At 45.3% G+C, this 27,836-nt stretch overlaps 1 protein-coding gene across 3 annotated transcripts in view; it reads left to right on the top strand.

The window, feature by feature from the left end:
• Window positions 1-239: 239 nt before the first annotated feature.
• The window catches only part of LOC147015029 (SKI family transcriptional corepressor 1 homolog-B-like), a 50,453-nt gene continuing 22,856 nt past the window's right edge, over window positions 240-27,836 (top strand). The window contains exons 1-3 of one of the 3 annotated variants that reach the window (XM_085849356.1): window positions 240-343; window positions 15,509-17,663; window positions 20,092-20,161. In XM_085849356.1, the coding sequence (XP_085705482.1) occupies window positions 15,525-17,663; window positions 20,092-20,161 (2,209 nt within the window). In that variant the 5' untranslated portion in view covers window positions 240-343; window positions 15,509-15,524. Of the gene's footprint in view, window positions 344-13,071; window positions 13,268-13,706; window positions 14,108-15,508; window positions 17,664-20,091; window positions 20,162-27,836 lie in introns of those variants that run through there. The other 2 variants (XM_085849355.1, XM_085849357.1) reach the window with 2 other exon arrangements.

Raw genomic sequence — 27,836 nt, forward strand, 5'->3', positions numbered from 1 at the left:
GAGTCCCATGCAGCTTGACATGTGCTTTGGAGGGCAGGTAGCCCATGAAATTGGATAGGTACTACCTATCCATGAAATTGGATAGGTAGTTTTGAAATTGGGTATTTGAGCTCAGCTGACAGCTGGAGCAGGTGACATCCATTGGGGAACATGGTCAAGCAATGGGGTTTGATTGGTGAAGTTAAATTGTTGTTAACGTAGGCTCGTCCATGTTTTTGGACCCATTCTCTCCCTGCCCCAGGAAATCGGTGTGAAGAGACAAGAGGGAGGATGACTGCACATAAGAATTGTACATTTTTGAACTTTGTTTGTAATGAAGGGGGAAGTATGAGAAGGAGGGAAGGTAAGTTTCCAATGGCTCACTCACACAGCTCCCCCCACCCCCACCCTCTCACTAACCCCCACCCCCCACACGACCCCACTCCGATATATTTTGTTGAGGTTAATTATGTGCGAGTTGTAAGTGTTAAGGCCGAAGCTGTTGCCCATGCATTTAACTTGCAGGAGCTTAGGTTCTGGGGGTTGGGGGGGGGGGTAACATTGCCATAAAAGTATATAGAGTAGCATGGTCTGTGTACGAGTAGTTAGCCCATCTCGATGTGATTATGTAGGGAAATGTTAGCTTAAGAATTGTCTTCCTTGAATGTGCACCATTCAGGGATGGTGTGTGGTAATAATGAACAAGGAATTGATGTCATGTAAATTGTGTGAATAACCCCTTGTAATGTCCCACTGGATGAGGTCGTGAAGAGGGGCTTCGCTGTCCAGAAAGTGAGGGGAGAAGGTTTTCGTTGCATCCTAATTTATTGTCAGGTCAGGCCAGATTAGATGTGACTTGATACAGAATGAACGTAAACCTGCACAAACCTGTTTCCTGGTCGAGTTGTCGGCGACTAAACCATCTCCCCCACCAGGTTTCCTGGTGAGGAGGGTGTATGGATATGGACACCCAGCAGGATTAAAAACAAAACCTGTCAAAGAGTGGAGGAGCTCCTTGTGAGCCAATGGCCATCCATATCTAGGGTTCAACTGTGTCTGCGACATCCTCCTGCAATTGGGTTATTTTTTCCTATGAGAGTGGTGGCAAGATTTGCACTCTTGCCACCGGAAAACACTTCATTCCACACAACCCACAAATGCAGAAAAAACTGAAAACCCACTCTGTGGGAGTACAGTACCTCCTGCGCTGCTGCCCTTCGCAGGGCAGCTCACCGGTTGACGGGGTTGGGGCAAAGCCTCAGGGATCCCCATTCCTTGATTCATTGGGACCATACTGTGCAGAGCATTGGTGCTGCCTAAGCAGTCTCCTTGGCTATTGGACACAATCCTGGATGGGTCGCCACTCCGTCACAGGATATCAGCAAGCTGGCACTCATTTTGCCGATCTTGGAAAGATGACAGGCAGAGTCAACCACACCTGGTTCAGTGGGAGTTGAGTGGTTCAGCTGCAAGCAGTGGTTCAGCTTGCAGCCTATGTTGATCTCTGCAAAGCATTCGATTCAGTGAATCAGGATGCCCTCTGGAGGATCCTTGGTCTTAGTGAGATGCCACCAAAACTGATAACTGATGTCTTGAACTATACTCTGGTAGTGAGAGTGCTGTGAGATGTAATTCAATCTCTGACTTATTTCCAATTGTTGCTTGAGTTTGTCAGAGTTGTGCACTGGTCCCCACACTTTTCAGCACTTGGATGCACTGTATTTTGGAGATGATGTCGGAGAGATCAAGCGGTGGTGCATCATTTGGGAATGACACGATCTCTGACCATGTGTCGCACACGATAGTCATCTTTGTGGAGACCCTGGATAACCTTTTGAGGGCCCTCAAGTTACTGAATGAGGAGTCTGAGCCACTGGGATTACAGGTTTCCTGGGTCAAAACTAAGATCCAAGCTTTCAATGACATCTTGGATGCTGCTCCCTTGTCTGAACCCATTTCTGGTTAGTATGTTGAGTTCATGGAGAGATTCACTTACCTTGGGAGTAATATTCATGTCTCTGCAATCTGTGAGCCAGAGGTTAGTAGACCTGTGGGTCGGGCCTGAAGAGTCATGGATTCACTGGATTATGGGGTGTGGACGTGTGGTACTGTGCAGAAAGACAAAAGTATGAGTCTTTCGGTCCTTGGTGCTTCCAATCTTGCTCTATGGATGTGAGACTTGGATTCTGACCAGGGATCTGAGACGGAGACTGAACTCCTTCGGTACTTCGGAGAATCCTTGGCTATCGCTGGTCAGACGTTTTATTCAACGAGCGGTTGCTGAGAGAGAGACTGAAATGAGATTTATTACCTACATAGTCCGTGAGCATCAGCTGTGGCTGTATGGACATGTGGCTCATTTTACTGATGCTGATCCTGCTCGAAAAAATCTCTCAAAGAGAGAGCCTCATGAGTGGAAGGGCCAATGGGCTGACCACGTGCCTCGTGGTTGCAGCAGGTTGGTCGGCTTCTCATGGAGATGGGGATGGGCCAGACATCTGCCTGGGGGATGGCCAGCCGAAGGCCCTTGGAGTACCGGCAGAAAGCGGACGCAGCAACGCGCTGCTCCGGCGCACACTCACATACCTGACCTGACCTGAGCTGAGCGGTTGAGTTATGGGTGCTTCTGGAGGGATGGTGTTTTTGTTGCCCTGATAGGGCAGAGTTTTGGTGATCTCTTGCATGAGGGGAGTTGGGGCAAAGAGGAACAAGGAGAAAATGGTTTCTCTGTCTGTGCTGCCTGGCTGCCTTCTCTTGTTCCTGCTCTTGCAGTGGTCCTGCCTCGTTGCCCCCGCTCTTGCAGTGGCCCTGCCTCGTCGCTCCTGCTCTTGCAGTGGCCCTGCCTCGTCACCCCCGCTCTTGCAGTGGCCCTGCCTCGTCGTTCCTGCTCTTGCAGTGGCCCTGCCTTGTCACCCCCGCTCTTGCAGTGGCCCTGCCTCGTCGCCCCTGCTCGTTTGCTCGAAGCTCGGGCTCACCAAGTTTACGTTATCTATCACCGTCTGTGAATAGATATGGTGTGTGGCGCATAGGTTTTATTGGTATTGTGCATAATTAGTTATTTATTGATTCTGTGTTCTCCCCTCCTCCCTTCCCAAACCCACTGAAGTACTCCTCCGACGTGATTCCACTATCCCTTGGATCTTTTTCCCTTTTTAGTTCGGGAAATAAACCCATTGGTTTTAAATGTTACGAGACTCATGTGGCTCTTGCGATTCCCACGTGCGCCAAGCCACCATTGTTCGAATGCATTCCATGGGAGTAAAAAGCCAGTTTGGACTATCCATCCAGAATTGGTTCTGATTTGCATGAACACAACACAATCGTTGACCGGTGTTACCTCAATAATCATGGGAATCCGCTTAATGGACACAGCTACAGCAACTCCTTGGGCAAGGTAACCATCAAAGCGACCAGACCAGTCATATGTGTAACCACCCACCATGATCTCACCACTATCTGGTCTCCAAACATCAGAGTGCTGCAATGCTGATGTTCAAACACTGGAGCCAAGATGACATCAGAGATGGATGATCATCTTCGAGTGAGGACAAAAGAGGAAGGAACCCACCCTCAGGGACTACCTCAGGTTAACCCAAGGAGACCATCGTCTGGTGGACAACACTACAGCGCCACCCCAACACACACGACCACAACCCGACCTTGGAACCTATCATCAAATATTTCATGTGGGTCCTGAAGGCTTTGTCCCAATCCCATTATCTGGTGAGCTGCCCTGTGAAGAGAAGCGACACAGGAGGAACTCGAAGGGTGGGTTTTAGTTTTATTTGCGTTTTTTTTGTGTTTGTTTTACGGTGGCCAGAGTGCAAATCCTGTGACTAATCTTCCAGATAAAGGTAACCCAACTGCAGAAGGACGTCCGCAAACACAGTTGGTCACCAGATATGGAGGGCCATTGGCTAACAAGGAGCTCCTTCGCCATTTGACAGGTTTTGTTTTTAGTTCTGCTGGGTGTCCACATGCATACACCCCCCTCATCAGTAAACCTGGTGGGGGAAACGGTTTCGTCGCTGACAACCTGACCAGGAAACAGGTGAGCGCAGGTTTACATGGTACCTGTAGCAAGACACAGATCTGATCTGGCCTGGCTTGACCTGACCTGACAAGAAAAATGTAAAATACGCAGTCTTGTATTCCTAACCTCGCCAAACCCACATTCATCATACACCTCCCGTAACCACGTGTTTCTCTACCCCCTCTTCTTCTTCCTGTAACTTTCATCGACCGACCTGTAAGCTTCCTTCTGTGTTTGCAGATCCAAATTGACCAAACACCGACACGATTTTTCTTCAACCTTTCCTTTACATAATGTTACATAATCTTTATCAAAAAAAATTAAATAAAATAAAAAAGCGTTCTCTTAAAATGTTACAACTTCCTCTTTCACACATGTGGTTCTCAGTATTGTATCATAATTCACTACTTTTCGTCTTCTTCTTCAAAAGACTTTTCAATTCGAACTTTCCTTCATCCTGTGTCTAAAAAGTCCCACTGTTACGACGTTTCTTTTCTCCATTCTCTTAATTCTCCTTGATTGCATCCCTCACATAATGTCTTCAATCACATCCCTGATTTAAAAAAAAATTTAAATCCAGTTTATAATGTATGTTCGTGTTCCATCAATCATCATTTATTTCCAACTTCAGTGCCAATTCACCCCACCTCCTTGAATCTACCTCCTCTTAACCCCTCACCTGTTATCCCCTTTATTTACCCCTCCCATCGTGCCCATCATCCTACATCCGCTCTTCGCACCTCTTACCTTCAGTCTCAACTCCTCTGTTGTCCCAAAATGTGTGATGTTCTAACATCTCTGGGCTCCATTCTAACCTAACAGATGTCTCACTCTCTCAATCAGAACACTCGTCACCACAAACGTGCTCCTTCCTTCCTCTCAGCACACCTCTCCCTCTTCCCAACAGCTCAAATCCTGGACCTCCCCCTGCCAACTCCTTTCTTCACCATACCTATACAAGGAAATCACACAGGTGGAGGCCATTCAGCCCATCATGCGAACAAACACCACACTAATTTATCAACACAAGAGCCAAAGAAGAAAATGCAATTCTTTTAATTTTTTATTTTTATCTATTTATTTTAAGTTTTTTTTTAGTTTTTGCAATTTCTTTTTCTTCTTCCTCTCAGGGGAGGGGCATGGGCTTGGTTAAAAACCCACAACACCCCTTGATGACCCCCCCCCCACCACAAACAGCACTCCGTACACATGCACACAATCAACCATCAATACTCAAGATACCTTAAAGTCTGATCAACATCCCCATACACCTCAATCTCCAAAACTGGAGGTACCTATCAAATTCTAATTTAAATTTATCTACTGTTTCTGCTGCCACTACCTTTCCAGGGAGACCATTCTATGCATTAACTACTCTCTGAGTGAAAGACCCTACTACCATCTTTACTCTCCTCTTCTTGTGTTGAATAATTGATCTGCACTTTTTTATCTCTACCTTTCATTATCTTAAACATCTCTATCATGTCTCCTCATAACCACCTCCTTTCTCGTGTATAAAGCCAGTCTCCTTCAGCCGCTCCTCATAGCTGAGTCCAGCTCGGCCCGGAATCGATCTAGTAGCCCTGCACTGAACCTTCTCTATGGCATATTTGTCCTTCCTGAACTGTGGTGACCAAAACTGCGCACAATACTCCAGATGTGGCCCTCACTAAATTCCTGTACAATGTTAACGCCACCTGTTTTGATTTGTAAATTATCCCCCTCCGAATACAACCTAAAACCCTATTTGCATTACCTTTAGCTACCTGGCACTGTGTTGTCTGCTTACCTCCCAAATCTATTACCACCCCCAGATCCTTCTCCTGCATGACACGCTCCAAAATTACCCCTTTACATCCTGTAATCTTTATTTTCATTGTTCTTTCCCATCACCAATACCTTACACTTGCTCAGGTTAATTTCCATCTGCCAATATTTTGCCCAATCTATGCAAGTATTAATACTTACCTGAATCTGATCACCACCCCCTCTGCTAACCACCTTTCCTCCAAGCTTTGTACCATCTGCAAGTTTGGAAAGCTTACTCTTCACCCCACGATCCAAATCATTAATGTAAATAATGAATAGTAATGGTTCGAGTACTGATCCCCAAGGTAACCCACTACTTAAGGCCCTGTCACACCTTGACGATTTAGCCAGCGTATGCCTGACTAATGCAAAATTTGGCTAAAACGCTGGCACACATCGAATACGTTATGGGTAAGTTTGTATACGTTAAGAGCACGCTGGCATGTCGTAGTATGCTGGCATACATCGTAGTACACTGGCATATGTCATAGTACGCCGAGGTGTTGGACAAATTTTCCATGCTTGAAATTTTTCGGCGTACGACTCACACATTCCGCATAATGCTGGCCATAAGTTGTAGGCACGTTACGCGATCGTTGACACGTTACTTGTAATTTACTCATAAGTCGAAACACCTCAAGGTAATGTTTAGCTACCCAAAACTTATTTCTAACCTACGAGTAACGTGTTGTAGGCACGTTACGCGATCGTTGACACACGTTACTCACAAGTTGAAACACGTCAATGTAATGGTTAACGTCAGTGTTCCAGACTCCTTGTTTTTTTTTTTTCTTCGGTATGACGGTGATGTTAACACTTCGATTTCTAGTGCGGTTATAATATAATATAATTAATAGGCTGCCGCTCAATGATTTAAATCATAACCGCACGAGAAATCGAAGTGTCAACATCACCGTCATACCGAAGAAAGAAAACAAACAAAAAAAAAAAACCAGGGAGTCTGGAACACTCACGCTAACCATTACATTGACGCGTCTCGACTTATGAGTAACGTACAAGTAACGTGTGTCGACGTGTGGCAACGATCGCGTAACGTGCCTACAACTTATGCCAGCGTATGCGGAATGTGTGTCATACGTCGAGAAATTTTCAACATGCTGAAAATTTCTCAACGTACTCGGCATATGACGACGTATGCCAGCGTACTACGACGTATGCCAGTGTACTACGACGTATGCGAACATACTACGACATATGCCAGCGTGCTATTAACGTATACAAAACTTACCCATAACATGTCCGACGTGTGCCAGCTTGGTTCGGCAAATTTTTCATACGTCGCATACGCTGGCTAAAACGTCAAGGTGTGACAGCAGCTTCACACTTCGATGTCTCGTGCGGTTATGATTTGAATCGTCGAGCGCAGCCTATGAATAGCCTTGTCGTGATCGTCGGCGATACACTGCCGCGCGCTATGCATAAGTTAGACTGTCGTTGGGCATAGGTTGTGAACGCCGACAACACGCTCAGCATTCGTTGGTATAAGTTATCTATATGTGATTAAAACGTTCTGTGCACGTTACTAATACGTTATGCATACGTCTAACACGTTATTATATGCCCAATTTTTTTTTTTTTTTTCAACAATAGTTCAGCGTACGCCAGCGTTTTACATACATTTTGAGACCTTGCCATACGCTGGCTAAAACGTCAAGGTGTGACAGCCCCTTTACATCCTCCCAGCAAGACATCCTCCCGCTCACAGCTACTCTTTGCTTCCTTCCATGAAGCCAGTTTGCAATCCAATTAGCTACCTGATCAGCCACTCCACAAGCCCTCACCTTTTGCAAACAACCTCCGACGTGTTACCTTATCAAATGCCTTCTTAAAGTCTAGATATACTATATCCACTGCCTTTGCCTCATCTACCCAATCAGACACTACTTCATAGAACTCTAAAGGATTTGTTCGACAGCTACTACCTTTGGTAAACCCATGCTGATTACCTTTAATTAGTTTGTAATTTTTTAAATGGTTCCTCATCTGGTCCAATCGGTTCTTCCACTACCAAGTCTCATCCTTCCTCTCTCCCCACTTCTCCCGTCACCCTCCTGCACCTTGACCGTGCCTGCTCTCAGAGTCTCCCCTCCCTCTCATATAAACCTTCACACTCTTCCCCCTCCAAGCTTCCCCCTCACCTTTTAAAAAAAACTCCTCCCTCCCCCTTCACCTCTCCCCTCACTCCCTCTTCTCAAAGTTTCCTCCTTCCCTGCCCTCTCTCTTCCATCTCATCACTCCACCTCCAATCTTCAACTGCCAGCCCCCTCTCTTTAACTTCCCACTGTACCTCAACCCATCACCACAGAGCCTTTTCTCCTACTAATCTTCTCCCCTTCCTCTCCTACAATTTTCCACACTTTCAACAACTCTACCCTTCCTCGCGCCCATGGTACACTGAAGCTTGTGGTGACGCAGTTGTTCTGCAACAACTTGCCTTCACCACATGGAAGGCGAATCCAACCTTAGGCAATTTCAGTTCCTTCGACAAAGATTGGAACAAGTGTGTGTCTACCTTCATGAGAGCCAGAAAACAACATCTTTCTAATCTCAAATCTGAATTCTCAAATATGTCTCCATCCTCCAAATCCTGGTGGCATCGAGTGAAGTGTTTCTGGGGTATGTTCCCCCTCCATCCCCTCCCTTACCTCAAATGGCCGCACAGCTGACACTGCACGTGAAAAGGCTGAATGCCTAAACTCTGTTTTTGCTTCTAAATATTGTGTCCCAGACCCATCACTTTCTGTACCCACCTTACCCAGTAGCATCCAGCTGTTTCGAGACTGTCTTTTTTTTTCCTGACAAGGTGGAGAGCTTGCTGTCAATCCTCGACTCTAATTCTGCTACCGGCCCAGACGGCTTCAGCCCACGTGTCCCAAAAACTTGCTCTTCTGCTCTTGCTCACCCTCTCTCTGTTCTGTTCACCCTCTCATTTGCTCAAGGTCATCTGCCATCTGCTTGGAAATCAGCAAACATTAACACTCTGCATAAAAAAGATGCAAAAAATAGATCCTTGCAACTACAGACCAATCAGCCTTCTCCCAATCATCAGCAAGGTTATGGAATCCATCATCGCTTCAGACATTAAATCCTTCCTCTTCTCCAATGGCTTGATTTCCAATCATCAATTTGTATTCAGACCAGGTCACTCTACCTTTGATATGCTGCTTCTGCTCTTCTAACAATGGATGGAGATCATCAATGACAGACATGAAACAGAGCCATATCCCTGGACATATCACGTGCCTTTGATATGGTCGAGCACCCTGCCCTGCTCACCAAACTCTCTTCCTATGGTATCCAAGGCCACCTCCACTCATGGCTTGTCGACTTCCTCTCCTGTCACAGCCAACTTGTGGCCCTTAATGGAGTTCTTTCATCCCCTCTTCCTGTCCAGGCTGGAGTTCCTCAAGACAGTGTTCTGGGCCCTGTTCTTTTTCTGGTTTTCATCAATGATCTCTCCGACTCTGGAAAATCCTCTTGATCTCTTTTCTGATGACTCCACCCTCTGTCATACCATCTGTCTTCCCTCAGACCAGCAAGCAGCAGCTTCTTCACTCTGAATATCTGGATAAAATTACGAGCTGGTCCAACACTTGGAACATGTCTTCCAATCCTGACAAATCTCACACTCACGATGTCTCTCCGAAAGGACCAACTGGAACCCCCCCCCACACACCTCCCCATGTACTTTCTCAAAAATCCTCTTTGAGAAGTCCTTTCATTCAAGCTGATGGTTGTCACGATCTGCTATGATCTTTCCTGGAAAAGCCACATTTCCAAGCTGGCCTCCAAAGCCAGTCGACGAATGTCGCCAGGCATCCTCCGTCTTGCAAATTCCTTCCTTGGCACAACTGAGCTCCTAACAAAATACAAAGCTTTCGTCTGCAGCCTGATGGAGTACTGCTCTACCCTTTGGGCTGGTGCTACCGCCTGTCACCTTTCTCGGCTTCACGCTGTGGAAACAAAGGCATTCAGGATCATTGGTATCTCCCGCGATGAGGCTGAGACTTTGGGTATCTCACTCAATCACCGCAGGCAGGTCGGTGGTCTTTCTGTCTTCTACCATCTCCTCACTGGCCTAAACCCTCTTTCTCTGTCTGCGATGGTGTCTCACCTCCCCCCGTCCCCATATTTCTGCAGGTTGCTCAAGGTCTGCGTCAGCAACCCCTGTCTCGCAAAACCACCAAAATCAAGAAATACCGCTCACCTTCACTCTTTCATTCCTCTTTTCCCCCACCTTTGGAACAAACTCCTACACTCTCTTCAATTCCACTCTTCCACTCCAGGTCTTCAAAACAGCTGTTCAGCACCATCACCAAACTTCCCCATACAAAACCACGATCTTTTCTATGCCTGTTAATCCACCCCAAACCCACCTCCTTCAAACTCCGTGCTTTCCTTCCTGAAAGTCCCTGCACTGTCCATCTTGTTTACTCTGTGTACCCCATGTCCCCACCCCATCCCTCTCACTTCCACAGATCTCCTCGCATCTCTGTTCCACACAGTTTTGTCCATCCTCCTCCCACCCCTCTCGTCTCCTGCTCCCCTTGTTGTGCGTTTCTGTGTGTTCGTTCTCATACGAGCCTCGACAGTGCATACAAAAAATAATAAATCAATAAAAACTGTGATGATGTGGAAGACACAGTCTTGTGTTCCTAACCTGTGATGATGCAAAATGCACAGTGTTGTATTCCAAACCTCTGATGATGCAAAATACACAGTCTTGTATTCCTAACCTGTAATGATGTAAAATACACAGTCTTGTATTCCTAACCTGTGATGATGTAAAACACAGTCTTGTATTCCTAACCTGTGATGATGTATAATACACAATGTTGTATTCCTAACCTGTGATGATGTAAAATAGTCTTGTATTCCTAACCTGTGATGATGTAAAATACACAGTCTTGTATTCCTAACCTGTGATGATGTAAAATACACAGTCTTGTATTCCTAACCTGTGATGATGTAAAATACACAGTCTTGTATTCCTAACCTGTGATGATGTAAAATACACAGTCTTGTATTCCTAACCTGTGATGATGTATAATACACAATGTTGTATTCCTAACCTGTGATGATGTAAAATACAGTCTTGTATTCCTAACCTGTGATGATGTATAATACACAGTCTTGTATTCCTAACCTGTGATGATGTAAAATACACAGTCTTGTATTCCTAACCTGTGATGATGTATAATACACAATGTTGTATTCCTAACCTGTGATGATGTATAATACACAGTCTTGTATTCCTAACCTGTGATGATGTAAAATACACAGTGTTGTATTCCTAACCTGTGATGATGTAAAATACACAGTCTTGTCTTCGTAACCTATGATAATGTAAAATACACAGTCTTGAATTCGTAACCTGTGATAATGTAAAATACACAGTCTTGTATTTTTAACCTGTGATGATGTACAATACACAGTCTTGTATTCGTAACCTGTGATGATGTACAATACACAGTCTTGTATTCGTAACCTGTGATGATGTACAATACACAGTCTTGTATTCGTAACCTGTGATGATGTAAAATACACAGTCTTTTATTCCTAACCTGTGATGATGTAAAATACACAGTCTTTTATTCCTAACCTGTGATGATGTACAATACACAGTCTTGTATTCGTAACCTATGATAATGTAAAATACACAGTCTTGTATTCGTAACCTATGATAATGTAAAATACACAGTCTTGTATTCGTAACCTATGATAATGTAAAATACACAGTCTTGTATTCGTAACCTATGATAATGTAAAATACACAGTCTTGTATTCGTAACCTGTGTTGATGTAAAATACACAGTCTCGTATTCGTAACCTGTGATGATGTAAAATACACAGTCTTGTATTGTTAACCTGTGATGATGTAAAATACACAGTCTTGTATTCGTAACCTATGATAATGTAAAATACACAGTCTTGTATTCCTAACCTGTGATGATGTACAATACACAGTCTTGTATTCGTAACCTATGATAATGTAAAATACACAGTCTTGTATTCGTAACCTATGATAATGTAAAATACACAGTCTTGTATTCGTAACCTATGATAATGTAAAATACACAGTCTCGTATTCGTAACCTGTGATGATGTAAAATACACAGTCTTGTATTGTTAACCTGTGATGATGTAAAATAGATGGACCCACTAAATACAGTCATTGCTTGGTGAAGAAGTTCGTGTGGTGACGCGAGTTATCTTGCTATGCAAATCGTACAAGGTGCTTTCCGGCGCTGTCCGACTGCGTCCGAACGCGGTGCGGACATCATCGATGGAATGTATTTGTAGCACGGACAACGACGATGCCGATACCGCCGCGGCCGCTTCGACACCGATACCCAGTAGTCGGAGCACGGACGCTCCGCTCACAATAAAGCGAGTCCGCAATTACGTGCAGCCTCTCGCAGCGCCGACGCACGGGCCCCGCACGATGTTTGGAGTAATTATCGTTGAGTCGAAATTAAAAGCAATTAGTGCGCCGCGTTTGGAGCAAAGCAACGCGCTTGGGCTGGGCGCTGCAGCTTCCCGCCGCGATCCTAATGGCGGAGCTTATTGGGATTAAAGAAAGTTAATTACTGCTCCTCCGAGCAAAAGCGGGCCTTGTGTAAAAGTTAGCAGCGGCCAACGCAATCAACGCAATTAGCGACATCTGTGCGTCACACTTTAATAATAAAAAACTCCCTGCCAGTAATTACACCTTTCATTGCTCGCCTTGCACCGGAATCCTTTGTTGCGGCGCCGGGAGTGGGCGCGCGCACGGTCCCCGCGCGCGCGCGCCTGCGAGCGACCCCGTCGCGAGCGCCAAAAGCCCGGGAACTGCGAACGGAAGGCGGCTCGACGTGCACGCGGGATCAAAGCGCGACGGCGACGGCAGCGGAAATTACGGAAATTAATTCTCTCTCTGAAGATGTTTGGCCAAACACGAACCCTCCGACGTGTCTCGGGATGAGGGGAACGCTTTGAAGAGCGATCAGGGTCGTTGTGACGGCGAAAAAAAAAAAAAAAAAGGAGTCTCGTGATTACGTCATAGGCGCGAAACGTCACAGGGTGCTGTTTGCCTTTTGCGCGTGGCCGAGAAGGAGCGCGCGACGTCAGGGCAGGATGACACGTCACGGCAGCGTCCCTGCGTCGGGCAACAGAGCGCATGTGTTTGCCCTGGGGGGCGGGGGGGGGCTGTGTGTCCATAAGTCGGAATGGCTGGGAGCGAAAGAAAATGTGTTTAATTAGGCGAGGATAAGTCGGGTTAAAGGTTCATCGCACGAACAGTTCGGTCGCGGTTCGGCCCGGGTGTTGTGGTGATGGTGGTTGTTGTGGTGGTGGCGGTGGTTGCTGGGACGACACAAGGTGGAGGTTAATGACGAAATGTTTGGGTGAGAATGTGTCACGGAAACCAACAAGTGAGACGTCGAGGTGAAAGCTCGATCGGTTCTTTTTATTGGGGCTAAATGGCTGCAAATGAGCTTATAGGGCGATTTGAGTTTGGGTTCGCGGCGACCCCTCCCGCCATCGCAGCCGCACCGTGGCTTAGCCGAGCCCCCCCTCCCCTCCCCTCCCCTCCCTCCTCACCGCACCATCCCCTCGCACGCTCTCCACGCCGCTGCCCCTTTTACCCCTTTTTCCCCTCCGCCGACGCTCTCCGCTGTCCCCGCGACCCACGCCGTGACTCGCGTCCCTTCACACGGCCCCATAAAGCCGCTCACCTCGGGCCTGGCGCTGTGCTACTCGCTCGGACCGCCGACTGTCGTGTGTCGGGTGAAACGTCGAGGACGGCGAACCAGGGCGCCGGGGAGGAGGGGGGTTTGGGGGTTTTGGGCGCGTGGGGAGGGGGGGTGGCAACGCGAGACGAGTGAGAGGGACGCACGCGCGTTTTGGGGGCACGCGCGACATCGCCCGAGATGACCCGGACACATTGGCGACCCTCTGCCATCCTCACGTAGTGCAGCGGTCGCGCTCCTGTAGCTGCACATCGCTCGATGTATATAATATGTAAATGTGTATCCACGCCGGTCCCGATGGTTGCTGGCGATGGTGATACCTATTCGCTCTTACATTAAACGGGTTTACCGTAAACCGATCCGACGATCGGCGTACACAGTATCGTCAGGTTCAACACCTGCGGACCGCGGGTCGCCGAACACCTGCCGCGCCACTCTCTTCACGTGTCCGGCTGGGAAATGGTCCAATCGCTGCGTCGCTGACTTATCGGGACCTTCGGAGTTCGAGGGTTCGAGCGGACCTCGCTGGGAGCAGGTGAGTTCACCGAGCCGCCGCTGCTCGTGCGCCGCGAGCCCTCCTCGTACAGCGACGTTGCGATCATGATGTGCTCACAACGTCCGGAATTATCGTCGCCCTCGTCCGGTAACATGCTGCCACGGACCACCAATAGGTGTATCGGCGAGCTACCCACGATGTGCAACTTGTGTTGCAGATGAACGAAGGAATTTTTTTTTTGTTTTAACGGATTTTTTTTTTTTTGACTCGACCGAGGCGTATCGTGTTCCCAACGGAGCCCTCTCTCTCTCCTGACCTCGTGAAACCGGTACTTTCATCCAAGAATCCCGGTTCTACACAACTACTCGTCCTTCACGACCCTTGTATCCCCCCCCCCCCCTCGAGACGCTCGTGAAAGTTTTAAGCGACTGCACATGAGTTGTAAATTTGCGGATTTCGGTAAAATCGCCACTTTTGATTCCTTGAAACCTTTTGATGGTGAATCCCGAGAAGCAGGTCATCGTTTGTTTTTAATTTTTTGAATGATTCCTTGCCCATTTGTTCGAAGGCGTCGCCGCTCTCAGGGATTCTAACCCCGCGGGAAGCGCTTTTCGGCAACTCGAGGCTTCCTCCGAACATCCAGACGAGTGACGTTGGGACCATATCGAGGCGACTCTCCTTTTGCCAAACAAGATTGTGTTTGGCATTCTCACGCCTCTCGATTAATTAATTCATTTATATAGTTGTATTTATTTGCATTTATGTCATATGTATTTACCAACGTTGTTGGACACCTTCGAACGATATATATATATATATATATATATATATATATATATATATATATATATATATATATATATATATATATATATATATATATATATATATATATATATATATATATATATATATATTTCATTATTATTATTTTGTTTTGCAGGATGAGGCCGTGAATCAGAATTTCATCAATTTATGCTTCGATGTGCAAAAAGTAATTTCCCAGCAATACGTGCGTGATTTTCTGAAACGTGTCCGACATATTTGTGGCCTCAAGCCGCTCTTCGCCTCTTGTATTCAGTGCCTGATGCACACCATGAAGTTGTGTGTTCCAGGTCAAAGCGCTGCATTCTTCCTGTTCTTCCTGCTCCTTTTCCCCACATTCTGTAATTCCAAGGATGATGAGCGTTGTAGAACATAACGTTACGCATTTTATGCCAAACATAACTGGCGATGAATCTTTCTCTGAACGAGGGCACAGCACAATATGGGTCAACAGGAGGAGGAGGAGGAGGAAGAGAATGGGTCATGGATGAGTAGTTGAAGTAAACCCAAACTGGGATTTGATCCCAGTCTTTTGGAACTTCGAAACGTAATGTTGTAATGTTAATGTGTCTTACACTTGAAATTTAACGTGTACATTTTGTCTTGTGTTGGCAGATTGCTCAGGTACACCATGGAGACCTTGGCCAATCACTTGGGTCCAGGAAGCGATACCCGCATCATGCTATACCCATCTCCCGGCAGACTTAAGACCCCGCCCCCGCCATCTCTACCACCACCACCTCCACCACTACCACCACAACAACTTCCGGTATCAGCTGCGACATCAGAATTACCATTCAGCATGCCTCAGGCAGCGGCCCCTTCCACACATATCCACCAGGGCAGGACAACCACAGCCTCGACGCCAGCTGCACTGAAACCGAACCAGGTGCGGGAGGTGCTTCTGTACGGAGTGCCTATTGTTGCACTCATGATCGACGGAAAAGAGCGACTTTGTTTGGCGCAGATCTCCAACACGCTGCTCAAGAATTTCAGCTACAATGAAATTCACAACAGGCGTGTGGCGTTGGGCATCACGTGCGTGCAGTGCACCCCTGTGCAACTCGAGGTGCTGCGGCGTGCGGGTGCCATGCCCGTGTCGTCGCGACGCTGTGGAATGATCACGAAGCGTGAGGCTGAACGCTTGTGCAAATCTTTCTTGGGAGACAGCTCCCCGCCGCGCTTGCCCGACAACTTCGCCTTCGAGGTTTCGCATGAATGTTCCTGGGGCTGCCGTGGCAGCTTCATTCCGGCTCGCTACAACAGCTCCCGAGCAAAGTGCATAAAATGCTCGTCGTGTGGACTTTATTTTTCCCCAAACAAGTTCATCTTTCATTCGCACCGTACCTCGGAGTCCAAGTACACTCAACCTGATGCGGCAAACTTCAATTCGTGGCGACGCCATCTGCGTCTCGCTGGCCCAAGCGTGCCTGACGCACTTCAGCACATATGGGAGGATGTTAAGGCCATGTTTAATGGCGGAAGCCGTAAGCGTGCTCTGCCAAGCTCATGTCGCCCAAGTCCCGCTCATCTGGTTGGCAGAAGGCTGGACAATGGACCATCCAGCGGCCACAGCAGTGCGGCTGCAGCCGCAGCTGCTGCAGCGGCTGTGTTTGGCCTTCCACCCCCTGTGCTGAGCTCCCCCGAGCTACACGGTGCAGGTAAACGGCTGCGTCCATCTTGTGATGATGGCATGCAGCAAGCCAATGCAGCAGCTATCGCGGCCGTTTCTTCACCTCTGTCTCTCACCGATGGTGTCCGACCATACCCCCTGATCCCTGTGCCCAGTAAGGGTTTTGGGGCCAGTGGAGGCGCCGGAGTTTTGCAGAAGTTGCCGGCACCTGTTTTCCCTGGTCCATACGCTTTTCCTGCTTTTGGCCTTTGCCCCAAGAAGGATGACAATGCTCTTGGGGTACCCGGAACTGGTGGTAGCCTGAATCTTCCACAGTCACTGCCACCACCTGGTATCGCCAAGACTTATCCTGCCTTCTCTGGCCTCTTCTGGCCACCACATGCAGGTGGTATAAAAGATGCGACGGTGCTCTACCCTTCACTGCATATGTTCTGGCCTACGAGGAATGGAGCTGCAGCTTTGGGGCCCATGTCGTCCTATAGCTCAGCGTTGCAGCTTGGTACTGGAGGAACAGTTTCAGTCGGATCGAGCAGTGGAGGAAGTGCGGGAGGGGCAGACACAACCACTAATGGGCCAGATGCACCAGACAGCCAGTTCGAGGTTCAAGGACACTCAGAAAACCGGCGCCAGGCGGAAGATGTCCTGACTAGATTGGGCCCTGAGCCAGCAGGACACATCGCATCCCCAAGGAGGTTTGCAGGAAACGGGTCAGTGTGTTCCAGCGGCAATGCATACCTGTCAGCTTTTCGGCCTGTTGTCCGTGATGCTGGGAGCTTTGCCAAACTCTATGCAAACCGTGACATGTACGGTGGACACTCACCTGATGAACTGAGTGACCCATCCTCTTCGGTATTTCACTCGGATGCATTGAGTGAGGCAGGTGTAAGCGACAGCGAACAAGAACTAGATGTGGGCTCGCATGGACCATCTATTCCCCGGACAAGTCCCGCAGCATCGCTTGAAGCACCATCTGGTCGACAAGAGCTGAGCGATCTCCCATCCTCAATGGATCACGATCATCATCATCATCATCATCGAATGGGCACGACAACACATGGCCCAACGTGGACTGCGACCAACAATGGATGCACGGCCAGCGCTGAAGGGTCACCGGATTGTTGTGAAGCTGCACGCGAGGTGGGGTCCGATGGGGTGATTCAGAGGCTCGCTTGGTAGTCAGGGTATGAGGTGAGGTGGGGGTAAAGAAGGACATGAGTTGCTTTGCCTTTCGAGAAAGTGTCCCAGAGTGAGGAAGTGTATATGTCTAATTTTTGTGGGCAAATGTGAAAGCATTTGATGAATTAGAATCCCACTGTGGGTCAGAGAGGAAAGTTGTATTCTAGCATGACTAGGCCTAGTTTATATTGAGAGCATTGAGCGAGATGTTAATTAAATGTCTTACTCTTGTAATTGCTGTGATTATACTTGTGTACAATTGTCGATATCAATATTCTTCCTTCTGTAGTCTTCCTTATAGATCGCTTTTGGGTTTGGTGTCTTAAGAATTCCGCTTTATTTTTTTTCAAATAAATTATATATATATATATATATATATATATATATATATATATATATATATATATATATATATATATATATATATATATATATATATATATACATATATCCTGCTATTGGGATTGCACGTAGTACATGCTTGGGACGTCAGTGGTGTAGGTTTGTCTTGGCTGTCGCCAACAGGTGATGAAACCGGTCGGGTGGCTCGAGGGGGGAGAATGGGGGGGGGGCAGGGATGGGTTGAGTGTCCAACATTGCGATTCTAATGTATGAGCTACTTGTGAATATCTGCAGCTGTGGAGGAACCCAAGTAGGGTTTGAAATGGTAAAGGGCTTACCTTGTGTACCTTTCGTGGTTGCTTTTTGCAGCTTTTTTGGCAGGGACTTAAGGGAGAGCCTGGGAGTTGATATACATATTCATTTATTAAATAAATATATTGAATGGCTGTGAATATTCGAGCTCGTATAACAGAAATTGTTCTTTTGGCGTAAAAAGTGCCCGCACCATCATCCATGACAGGTTCCACTGAACAATTTCAAATGCACCTGGAAGTCGCAGAGGGAGCGGCGGTGGCGGATTCTTGTACATTGAGGGATCGCGCGATAATTTCTCGATTAACAGACCCGGTGGCCTATTTTTTTTGCCGTTACCGAAGGGCCGAGACGAAGAATTGGAATCGGACAAAGTGAATAATTTCGTCTCTCGATCTTACACCTTGCCGCGGGCGATATGAAATATTCTCATTAACTAATGGCACTGGGAAACGACGTGCGAACGAGGCTGGATCATTTAAGAAGGTCGATGAAATCGTTCCTAAACGATTGTCCTCTTAAATCGCACGCCCAACCCCCCCCCGGCGCTGAAAATTGGTTAATTGCCTTGTCTCGATGAAATATTTATAACTTGAACCAAGCCTGCACGAAGGATGGGAAAAGGGAAGGGGAGGGGAGGAGAACGCAGGAAGGGGAAGGGGAAGGAGAGGGAGCGAGAAAGAGAGAGAGAGCGAAAGAGATGAGGGTGTGGAAGGGTTTGTGTGAGGGATGGAGGGAGGAGGGTGAGAGATGTATCTACAGGCAAGTACCACCCAAAAGGTCAGTATGCATTGTTCAGGGGGTAGAGGAGGGAGAGTTGAATTTATTTTTTATGTATTTATTTTTACCTGTGGAGGTTGATGGGCTGATTGTATAATATTGATTGAAACTGCCCCCAAGACATACTTTTCCGTTGGGTTGTTTTGGGGGGGGGGATTGGTTTTTTTACTTCCCATCTTTGTTGACGTTCTTCACTCTTGTGATTCACTTCTCGATATTAAAAATGGAAGTTGCAGGCAGGCAGGCATTTGCCTTTTGTGCATGTTGTGCAACACATTCTGGCCATTTTTAGCCAACACTGAATGACCGTCCAGCGATGAGCGCGCACCAAGTAGCTTCCAAGTGTTAAACATTTTCACGGTGCGTATTTTATAGGTGTACTTATACAGGAAGACTGATATACATGGAGTGCATTTGCATTTCCTGCCAGAGACTCCTAAAAGCGGGACACTCGTCACATCCAAGGCCGAGGCAGCAAAGCGTCCCCAGGACGGCGCATCCAGAGCCCCAGTCTCATCAAATCGATCCTTGCTCATTGTGGCGCATTAAGTATCCACTTGCGCTGCCATTACGGCTCTCCTACCTGAAGGCTTTTAGAGGATGGTTGATCAGTAAGTGTGTGGCCTCACAAACCGAAATTTTAGATATCTGTTTGGAAGTGCGAGTTGTCGAAGGTCACTTGAAGAATTCCCCTGTAAAATGCTGATACAGTGTATGGGTTTCCTTGTTAACGTTGTCTCAGGCCATGGACTTGCTGATCACCCCTCATACGTCCATCGTAGTATACATCAGCCGCACATGTACGTTGCTTCCACTGTAAGGTTAATATTGCGATGGGGGTACCTTTATGGGTATGTTGCTGGGTAGAACAGTCGTGCGCTGAAAACCGCTGTTTGTGTACTCCCCTTGATCTCTGAAACATCTTGCCTCTTCTTCATGTCCGATTTGCTTTTAGGATTGCGAGACCCCATCCAGGGAACAGTCTCCACGTGCGGAGTTTCACGTGGCCGACGCGACTTCCACTGGTAAGTGCACGTCACGCCTTCAGGTTGCTGTACGATTGCGTGTCCTCCAAAGTTGTACTTCACCGGTGAAATGTCTTGTCCTGTAAATAAGCGCACTGCCATTTTGTGTTTGAGCAGGTTGTGTTTTCGGTAACTTTTCACAAATATAGGGTGCGACTGCGAGCAATACGTAGGAATACACAATCTCAGTCGTAACTTTAGGAATGCAAGTTTTGATTTCATACGATGGGTGTTTCAGTCGGTCATTCCAGACATGACCAGCAAGTCTGTAGTTTGATGTTCAATGTGAATACAGCTCGGCTCGACAGTCGGGAGACGGACAGGATTTGTGCAATTGGGAGTCCAATAATTAATTTTCGACCTTCTGCAGGTATATAATTTAAATAGAAATGTATATTTAATAAAATTAATTACCCCCTTCCTTCATTCCAGATAAGTGATGGCAGCAAAGTTAACAAAAGATGAGAGAGTGGAGCTTGTTGTCATGCGCTACATATAATTAATCAGTCCCTGCAAGTTAATGGCAAACAATTCAAACGTTCACTGTAATTTACTCGATCGGTGGTAAATCTTGCACGGTAATCAACTAATAAATAAATTCTCTCCAGCAGAAAGCATTTATTTATTTATTTATTTATTTATTTATTTATTTTCGTCCTTATACAAACCCCTGTGGCTCCTGACTTTTGGGCCACCCTGCATGTTAACCAAAAAGGTTATTTTAATTCGACAGATCTGAGTTCATTTTTCTCCATCTTCTTCAACCACATTGTTAAAGTACAAGCGTCCCGTTGTATTTTTTTTTCCCACTACTACGCCGTCGGACTCACGAACTAGCTCAAATTTTATGAAACGGATTAAGTATATCAATGAAAAAAAACAAAAACCTGTGAAGGTGTCACCACTGCCGCGTCGTCGCAACTTCCCAAATGGTTTCGCAAAATACTCAGACTCTGCGAATGTCAAAGACGTCCGCTTTTCACAATGGAATCGATGGCGGAATGAACCGTGCTGTGTGGTTTGCATCTAATGCTGTTGTTTTAACCGATCGTACGTGTCATGATGTCCCCGAGTGTACTCGCGTGTTGTGCCACATGAATAGTGTTTAAACACTCGATCAGCAATCACCTTTTCACAACACCAATAAGTACACACACATCATATGACTGTTCAAAATTCAGAAACTTATGCACATGGTCAGAGCATTTTGGATCACGTTTAAGTACAGCAATTTAATCTGTGTGATAGACAAGAAACTGAATTGTATTTCTGGGGGAGGAGGGGTGGAATTTGAGGGATCGAAGTGAACAATTCAGAGTATCCACTGAGATTTTGAGAAAAATGGTTGACAGGATAGCTAAGAAGTGACTGGACTCACCTTGGAGTTGTCAAATCTGGGTTGTATTCCCGACCCTACTATGTGTTGTCGTCATGGTGTTTCACAGGCAGGATGTTGGGTCAATGGGTGTGCTGCATACCGAATGAGGTGTTAAACGGGAGACCCCTCTGCCAGTATTGATTGCTGATTGACGTTCAAGGTCCCACGGTGTCTTGTGCAAAGAGGAGGCGATTGTGTGCCGGAACCCTTGACAAATTCCAAAACTATTGCTCTGACTACACCTATGGCCATTGGTCAAGCAAGGCAGCCACACTCATGGGGTGTGCAACAGATGTGGCACTTGACCGGGGACGAAAAGTGGTTGTGCTTCCCACGTAATTGGTGACCTGCCGCATGAGGCCAACTTTGAGAAACTCTCAAATGGGTTTCTTTTCCACTTCTGAAATCCTCCTGGAAGCTTCAAGGAAGTACTCCAGCTCTCGTCGGCCTTTCCCCTTCATGTATCAAGCAAACGTCTAAATTATCCTGACACTTATCGTTTGAGTTTCTGGACCATGCGGAGAGACTATCCACGTGTTCCATAACCGAACGATGCGTAAATAAGTGTGAAAATAATTTTGCCAAACCCTTTAATGCGAGCTGTGTATGCACGTCGCAAGCGTTCGCACTGACGTTGGCACCGAAAAATAAATGTGGCCACGAATTGGTGTCGAGCGGACCGAAAGGTTTTGTCAACAGCCCTGCCTGGGGCGTTTAGTGGAGAAATTCTCTGCCCTTGGCCCCCTGAATCCCGCTAGCTGCGGGAAAGATAGAGCTCTCAAGGGATACGGCGCTTAATTGGACAGCCATTTCACGAAGGCTTCCCGGCTATTCGTAATTACAGGCATATCGGAGATAATAGTTTTTATTGTACGCTTTGATGTATTACCCAGATGACAAATATTAAAACGTGTTTGCGTGTAGATTAAAAGGCCCGGCGTTTCGGCATTGCGCATCTTTGGGAGTCGAAAGGAGATTATCTTTATTTGTCGCTTTCATTAGAGCGATTGCATTCGGAGGGAAAGCATGGACCAGTCGTGCCAACTGTCACCTCCTTCCAAGCTCGACGACGACAATAACAATTACGACGTTTTTTGCTTGACTCCACAGCTGTATATGATACCATATTCCCTCTACATTCCTTTCGGTGGTTTATTGCGTTGTACGCAAATTGCAATTAAATAAAAGCCTGACGGGATGGCACATTCGTCTTCGAGCTGTGTAGTCTTGGTTGGATTCCCAACACAACTGTAATCTGGTCGATTGATGCTTTGCAGGCATGGCATTGCATTGTGAAGTGTGTCCTCCCTCGGATGGACGTAAAGCCGTGTGTCTCTGCGGCTAGAATGAGATGGTCATTAAAGAACCTACACTGTCTTTCATGCAAGAGTAGTGGAGATGTCTCCTTGATCCTGTCCGAATTGATGCTTCGACTGCACCTGCAGTCTCACAATTTGGTCGCCTTCACGAGTTGCTCATCAGAGACCCAGCGTATGCGAGTGGCGGCGAAAGGTTGATTAAGCACCCGGACAATTGTCTGTCAAAGTTGGGCAACTTGGTGAGGGTGAGGAAAGGAAAATGGAATGGCAATCAAAATGCACAGATTTAATTTTTTTATTGTTGTTGTACCTTGCCATCCCCACAGTCATTTTTCTCATGTTTTTCGATTTAGGGTATCATCACTCAATCCCTCCCTCCCCTCGCCCCCCCTCCCCTTCCAACCCAAGTCCCAAGTCAGTGTATCTTGACAAAAGTCTTTTGCATCTCGAAATCGTTTTTGAATGGACGACTTGTCGGTTGCACATCATCACGGAGGAGCGCCCTTCAGCAACCAGTTAGGATTTAACTTTATAAGAATAAATCTCCAGGACAGACGTACATCGAACTGACTGGCTCTATCATGACAGGTGCATTACCAGCGTGGTCCAGAGGCACGTTTCTGCTTGTGTGCGCTTGATGTGATGTAAATTTTTTGGTTTTTTTTCGCTCAATGCATTGTTTCGTAGTAACGTGTCTTTACGAGGGAGCGAATCGAGGATGTCGCGGCTGATCAAACCTGCGAGGAATGACTGCCTTAACGTCGTGGCCCCGCATCGATAAATTAAGTGGTTGCTCAGTAAAAAGGCTCAAATTTTTATGGAATGCACATTGGACCGGGATTTGATTGCGTATTTTCCCTGCTGGTTGCATCATGTTTTATGTGGCGAGGGATGGGGAGTTCGACTTTGCCACCGATGCAGTGCCCCCTGTAGGTAAGGGCAGGAAATTGGACGCCATTATAATTAACCTGAGCTATACTGCCAGTCATAAATTTGCCCTGAAAGGAGTGTCGAAAAATTTACTTGAAATTGTTTGGAAAAAAAAACAATCTTAACTAATCATGCGAGGCCACGGACACACTGAACCTCATCCGTGTTGTTCTTGTAATCGTTATCCACATCGGTTTGTGAATCCAGCCTTGCAGAGTTCTATTTAACACTTGTTACGTTAGTTCAATGTTTTTGGAGATGGCCTGCACATTCTGTTGCTTTTAGAGCGAATTGGGAAGAAATGATGATCGTTGCCCTCCAAATGTCTTTTGGCCGTAAACCGAGTCAGTTGCTAGCTGTGCTGGGTTCATGGCTTTGAGTAACTGATTCCTACCCATTGCATCATGGCACCACCTGAGCAGGCTGCGGCTTCTTCGAACACAAGAAACGCGAATTGTACGTGCACTCGTTTTGGAGTAAACAATTCCTCGGCGTAATCCTCTGAAAACCTCTTCTGCACAAGAGCAATAATTGGGGAAGTTCTCCAGGCAAAATAATCGCACGTAAAACTACTAAATAAAATTAAAGTTTTAAATAAATGGCGACTTCAACTGTCCAATGGGTGCATCTTCAAAGATTGTTGTGCCATTAAACAATAACGGACCATGGTCGCAGCACGCATACCGCAGCCATATCTTGTTTGTTTTTCGATGTTGGAGGCAATGTTTTTGTAAGAAGGTATACTGTACGAGATAAAGTTCCCCCCTCTCTCCATCAGCTTAACCCTGCCTCTCAAGGTAACCGTGACAGGGTGACCTCGTACCTGAGTAAGATTGCTGCTGAGAATGGAAGGCATCTCTCATGTTGGGAATAAATCGGCGAGTGTCCTGCCCTGTACCTTGGCACCGGTCTGACGCTCTGAAGCTCACACAGCCATTATAACCAGAACTGCCTGACGTTGGGACCATTCAACCCAACGACAATTTCATGCCTCTGTTTTATTTCAGATGGGGTATCCGTGCGACAAAGGAAAGGAATAGCATTAATAATGAATCTGCCTTGCATTCAATGAATATATGCTTTTGGACCATGGCTTGTTTGATAGGATCCCCACTTTAATGAGTGAATGGATATTTCGAGTAAATTCAAATCCACGGCTTGATAAAGTAAAATGAGGCAAATTCTGTCTGTTACACACATGCACCTGTTGTGTATATGTATATGCCACTGTACCTTTCGCAAAGAGCAGGCCTTCGGGCTGCAGCGTCGAGGAAAAATAAAGTTCAAATCTCTCATTTACAGTCGAGCAATGTTGTCCTATCATACAGAAAACCAAGTAGACCATAAAATAACACCAGACAACCCACAGTTTGTTTATATCTAATGGGTCATCTATTTGTTACAAATCTGGCAGATCCTCCCCCCACCCCCCATCTTCTTCCCCTCACTTTCTACACATCTACAAGAACGATCCAATCTACATAAATGCAAAAAGAAAAAGCACAGTCAGTTATACCAGGAAGTACTTTTCATCGATGACGATAAGCTCAAGTGAAAAACTAGAAAAACATCTTCAAATATATAGGCTGCCCGCGTCCACTTTGTACTTGACCTAAACTTCATGAAGATGAGTTGAAAATATATATATATATATATATATATATATATATATATATATATATATATATATATATATATATATTTTTTACATTTTATTAATTCGTGTTTTCCCTGTTCTCGTAATCAAGATTTGTTGGAAATTTGATGTCAAAAGCTCAAATTGTTAAAAACGTCATGCCCTGGACACACGCACACACATCTCCATCTCCTGCTGTGCACGTGATTCAGGCTCATAACCATTTAATTATCGATTACATCAGAACTTTTCAAACATGAAAGGCGTTTTTTGAAAACGAAAACATTTATATTTCACAAAAGCGGAGATAATCTTGATGCAATGACGTCACAAAGAATATGATGTGATCAACTTTACTTCATGCATTTAATACCTTTTTAAAGACCACACTAATTTTTTTGTTTGCTTGTTTTTATATCATTTTTTTAATATCATTTTATATCGTGAAATAATATTCATATAAATCAAATAATCAACACAAGAGGTGTGCAACATTGACATTACATAACATAAAACAATCCATGCCCAATGTAGGAAAAAAAAAACAAAAAACATTCAACATGACATATGCCAGGACAACATGTGTGAGCAATGTGCAAAACAAGAAATACCTCCTACCTGCTGTCATATCGAATATTCAAAACTCAGAAAATGTTTTAACCCTTTGAGAACCACAATCATGTTGAAAGTAATTTTCAGACACAAGACCAATTATATTATTAGTTTGGCTATAATAATCACGAATATGAATTGTAATTCGAGAGAGTGAATGACGAGAATACAGGTTTTTATTAATTTTTGTTTTTATTTGATTTAATCACCGAAGAAAAGAAAAATAATGGAAACGACAAAAGCTCTTACCCTGTGTTAGCCACAATGTTTGCCAAAACAAACATAAAGTAATCTACAATTGCCGGGAAGATATCGGAGATAGACTACTTTTTGAAGTTTAGAGCCGTGTGCCCCTTGGTCCATAAAGGGTTCATCTACATTTAAAACTATCCAATGAGGGTGCATTTCTTCTATCAAAGGAAATGTTCCATATTTTTTGAAACTCAAAATGAATGTTGTGCCTAAAAGAAAGTGTTCCATGTTTTGTCATGTGTATCGGGCTTGATGATCTCGTGTTGTATTGATTATATTCATCAATTAAAATCGAGAAGTTTTAAGAAATGACTTTGCATGCATATTCTTGTTAACACATTGGTACGTGAAAATGCTTTGTTGGTTTAAAATATTGTCCGAGTTTTAGAAACATCAAATTGTGAAATGATTGGTCTGCGGTAGTTTTGGGTGATCCTTGAGATGTAAAACGAATGACTTAATTTTTGTCGTGCATAATTTCAGTGATGACAACAGGCTCGAGTGGAAATAACTATAATGAATGATGCACCAACTTTTCAAACTCTTGAAAGGTGTTTTAATCAATCGTGATCCATAGGTTTGCCATCCCTGACCACACCCTACCCTTCCCTTCCTATGTAATCAATAGATGGCACCTTTCCGAGATCAACTTGGTTGTCCCACTGTTTCACTGTCTGTTTCGCATCATGAAGATAGCAAGCTGTGTCTTGAATAGACTGTTGAGCTGGCTATCCCCTTGATTTGTGCTTTTTATTTATTTATTTATTTATTATTTATTTTTAATGAGAAAAATGAGCTTTTTATCGATCTCTTTAGGTTTTCCACCTGATCGAGCCGATTTGTTTTGGTATTCCTTTCTTTGTAAGAAATTTCATTTTTGAGAACAACGTTTGCTTACATTGAGCTGAAGATTGACTAAAACAGATTAAAATGCTAAATCAATTAGAACGGCACTCGTAGAGTGCATAGTCTCGCCTCGCATGTTCATTCCAAATAAAAATACCAGAAAACGCCGCTATTATTGCCCATATGCCCATATCATTCATGCACCCTATTATGTCAGTTTCTTGGCATGGGTTATGAACGTCATACATTTAATTGTTCACACATTGGGTCATAGATCAGATATAAACAGTTTTATATTTTTCAATTAAGGATTTTAATTCAACCAATTATAGCTGGAATACCACTTCACCAATGATGTCATCATCATCACTATATATATATATATATATATATATATATATATATATATATATATATATATATATATATATATATACATATATATATATATATATACATATATATATATATATATACATATATATATATATATATATATATATGTGTATGTATATAGATTGTATGGAGCTGGTAACATGCCAGGTTTCAATTTTTTTAGTTGAGCGTTTTTGCAGAAAATAATGTAATTTTTTTCCTTTAATCCAATATGGCTACCGCAACACGTGACCTATGACGTCAGCGTTGGCAATGGAATGTACTCCATGGGGAGTCCTTATGTTTAAAGTTTCACATCGATCGGAC

Source organism: Eptatretus burgeri, chromosome 12 (genome assembly GCF_056783735.1).
Source record: "Eptatretus burgeri isolate ZD-2024b chromosome 12, Ebu_testis_v1, whole genome shotgun sequence".
Lineage (NCBI taxonomy): Eukaryota > Metazoa > Chordata > Myxini > Myxiniformes > Myxinidae > Eptatretus > Eptatretus burgeri.